The sequence below is a fragment of the Pygocentrus nattereri genome, chromosome 23, assembly GCF_015220715.1.
Source record: "Pygocentrus nattereri isolate fPygNat1 chromosome 23, fPygNat1.pri, whole genome shotgun sequence".
Classification (NCBI taxonomy): Eukaryota; Metazoa; Chordata; class Actinopteri; order Characiformes; family Serrasalmidae; genus Pygocentrus; species Pygocentrus nattereri.
In genome coordinates this window covers 2,917,039-2,920,536 of record NC_051233.1, presented here as the reverse complement: position 1 = coordinate 2,920,536, position 3,498 = coordinate 2,917,039, and the positions used below count along the sequence as shown (strand labels likewise).

Below are 3,498 nucleotides of genomic sequence, written 5' to 3'. Positions count from 1 at the left end.
ACGAAATGGTTCTAAGTTCTATCTAGAACCGCTCATTATATTATCTTTTTTTTTCAGAGCGTGCTAAAAAAAATGAGGTTAAAGCTAAACCCCTCTGAATTACCGTCCCTGTGCGTTATACGTGAGGGGCGAGCCAAAACGTTAAAATGTGAACGTGATGATTTATAAATAGGTAATAAACGTGTTTAAAGACGTTATAACGACAGGATTTTGAGGCGACAGAGAGATAGACGTCGTAACTAAGGTAACGCGGTTTTGCGCCGCGTAACCGCCGCGCGCGGCAGTCTGCACGACCAATCGGTGAAGCCCTTTCGACAATGTGGGCGGAGTCACCACGGCGTGTGACAGCCGCGCAGACTTTTTTCCCCCACCCGTATTCCGACACCGCCCGCCTTCCGCGCTTTTTGATTGGCCCGCCTTCCGCGCTGAGGCTGAGATTGGCTCCTCGCTAGCCAATCCGAGCTGAGATGAGCGCTCGAGGCCGGCCAATCCAGGGCTGGGAGGCGGCGCTTGTCGGGATACGGGTGGGAAAGCAGGTTTAGGAACAGCACAGAGAAAAAAGGGCGTGTGTTTATTACCGAGCAGTAGAGCAGAAAGTCCCTCAGTTGAGCCGAGAGAGCGCGGCGAGCGGCACGGGAGGAGCGGGCAGACGTGGAGAGAGCCGTAACCGTCGTCGTTTATTTTTAAAAACGCAGTTTTCCCCCCGGACACGGACGCTGGGACTTGTTTTTCTGTACGGAGCTCCTCCGGCTTTGGTGGATACCGCGCGTGTTGTGGGTTCTTCTGCCTTGTGGACGGCTGAGGCAGCTCGGCAGAGGCAGGATGCGTGGGGTAACGTATCACCGGCCGAGCGTCGTTTCATGTCACACTTGTGCTCTCTGACTAATCGCACACGCACACACACGCACGCCGAGGACTTTTGACTCACTGGATTCTTTCATAGGGAAGGTTATTTCTCAAGCGCCAGTGATCTAAAAGTCGCTGATCTCGCCGCCCGGGTTTTCCTGTCACCTACACAGACAGTAAAGCGGAGCCCACTCGCGGCAGAGACTTACTGTAATAATTATTCATCGCCGAGCGTTAGAATGGATACGACGTGAGAATTAGGCAGCCTACACGAAGCGGCTTGAGCGTCGAGGACGAGCCCCAGCCTCACAGACAGGGGAGCTGAGCGCTGAGTGCCGATGCTTTGAACAGTAGGTGTTCCAAGCAGGTCCTAAATCTAGAGGTAGTGATGCACACGGACGCCCCTCCGGCTCACAGCAGCCTCCGGAACGGGGTCCGTCGTTCAGCTGTGCTCCACGGCAGTTTGGCCGCTGAAGGTCGGGTTCGTTTTAGATGCTTGTCGGCCTCCGCAGGCCGGGGGGCTCGGGGTGGTCGGCTAGGACGCGCACTCAAAGGTCGAGTCCGTATATGCGTGTGTATTCATCCCACCTGTCTCTCTTTCGCAGGGCTGATACGGGAGATTCGCGCCGGGGTCGCTTTTCCTCTTCTGGACTATGCTGGCGTGGAAAGTCTGGCAGTTCTGAAGCCTCCTGATCAGATTATGAAGATTTCGTATCGCTGTGTCAATGACGGGTAAGATGGAAACACCCTTCTATCACGATGACACGCCAAGCGTTCCAAACTTTGGACAGATTCCAGATTACGATCGATATCAAAGCCACAAGATGATGAGCAAGAAGAACATGGCTGTGCATAACTTCCCTGGCGCAGTGGGAAGCGCCTCCGGCCTCAAGCTGCTGCCGGGCCAGGCCGGGAGCAACGGCAACATCAACCCCAACAGCCTGGGCATTAACAGCAACCCCAACAGCTCTCTGATGGCCTCGTCCGACATGAACCTCCTGAAGCTCTCCTCTCCTGATCTGGAGCACCTGATCATCCAGTCTAACCAGGGGCTGGTTACGACAAGCCCTGCTCCTAGTTCTGCTGGCAACGCTTTCATGTACAGGAACCAGGCCACGAACGAACAGGAAGGCTTTGCGGACGGCTTCGTCAAGGCTCTAGCGGATCTTCACAAGCAGAACCAGCTGGTTGGAGCCCCCATGTCCCCTTCCTCCTCCATCCAGGGCCAATACCAGAGGAGCCTCATGTCGAGCGGGGAGATGCCCATATACACCAACCTAAGCAGCTACAACCCTAACCAGCTCTCGTCCTACCCTGGAGGGCAGATTCCCTACAGCGCCTCCGCCCATGCCGCGGCCCACTCCAGCCAGGGTCAGGGTCACCACCCCCACGGCCGCGGTCTAGACGCTCCTCAGACCGTCCCGGAAGTTCCTCACCCGCCCGGCGGAGATCCCACCAGCTCCCCGCCGTCCCTGTCGCCCATCGACCTGGAGACCCAGGAGAGGATCAAGGCCGAGCGGAAGAAGCTGAGGAACCGCATCGCGGCCTCCAAGTGCCGCAAGAGGAAGCTGGAGCGGATCTCGCGGCTGGAGGAGAAGGTGAAGGTGCTGAAGGCGCAGAACTCGGACCTGGCGTCCACGGCCAGCATCCTGCGGGAGCAGGTGGCGCAGCTCAAACAGAAAGTCATGAATCATGTGACCAATGGCTGCCAGATAGCAGTCAGCTCAGCCACCATGGCCAAAAGTGGGGAGAGCACCAGCTGCTGAAACAATGAGAGATGCAAAAAGGGTTTTTTCCTCCCTCTCTCACTCTCTCTCACTCTCTCTCACTCTCTCTCACTCTCTCTCTCGCTCTGTGTCTCTGCCTCACCCTGAACTCTCGTTCTCTCCTCCGCAACCTTGTCTCGCCGTGGGAGTCAGCAGCGCGAAGAAGCGATGAGGCAACGCGAGACGGACGGCGTAAAAGCGGAGACGGTCCAACCGACATGGACACAATTCCAGAAACGGAGAGAGCGCGAGAGAGGGAACCTTTGGTGCGGCGGAGGCAGCCGCGACTCGGCCCCAGCCTCCGGGCGTCACTCTGAAACGGTTTCACCTACGGACTGTGCGATTTTCCAGAGAATACAATCACGAGCACGCCTCGCCTCGCCTCGCTTACACGGCTTTTAAGCGGCGTGTTATTGTTTGACTGCACTTTGAACTTGAACTCCATGAGGTCAATAGGGAACCTGCGGACTGGGACACAGCAATACTAACCAAACCCCCAACAAACGGGATGACTTAGTAAGGGAACAGCAACAATCCGTCAGCACAGGCCGGGTTTAGGACACGAACCGTTGACTCACTGCGGGGATTCCTGCGCTGGAAAAAAAAAAAAAAAAAGATTTTCTCCCCCCAGAGGAAGACGATCAACCCAGCTTATGACTAAAAAGGCAATTTTCCACTTCAAGGAGATGGGAATACGTTTCCTCCTTCCTTTTTTCCCCCCTTTTAACAGCATCGTACTCAGCTGCAGGGTAACCTTTGCTGTCTGTGTTTTTTTATTGTTCAATGCCAAGCACTATTGAGCGTTTATAAATAGCCAGTGATGCGGTCACACACAGAAAAACTCTTTTTTTTGTGCTGTTCCTGTTTGAAGTTGTCACACATTTGA

General features: G+C 55.2%; 1 protein-coding gene across 1 annotated transcript; it reads left to right on the top strand.

Annotated features, from left to right (window-relative positions):
• The first annotated feature begins 591 nt into the window (after nt 1-591).
• Nucleotides 592-3,297, top strand: june (JunE proto-oncogene, AP-1 transcription factor subunit). The gene is made up of 2 exons (XM_017717387.2): nt 592-831; nt 1,452-3,297. The coding sequence occupies exon 2, from the start codon at nt 1,572-1,574 to the stop codon at nt 2,610-2,612; it is 1,041 nt and encodes a 346-aa protein (XP_017572876.1). The 5' UTR covers nt 592-831; nt 1,452-1,571; the 3' UTR covers nt 2,613-3,297.
• Nucleotides 3,298-3,498: the final 201 nt, after the last annotated feature.

Coding starts and splice junctions, on each gene's coding strand:
- june (XM_017717387.2), top strand. CDS start 1,572: ATGACGGGTAAGATGGAAACACCCTTCTATCACGATGACACGCCAAGC.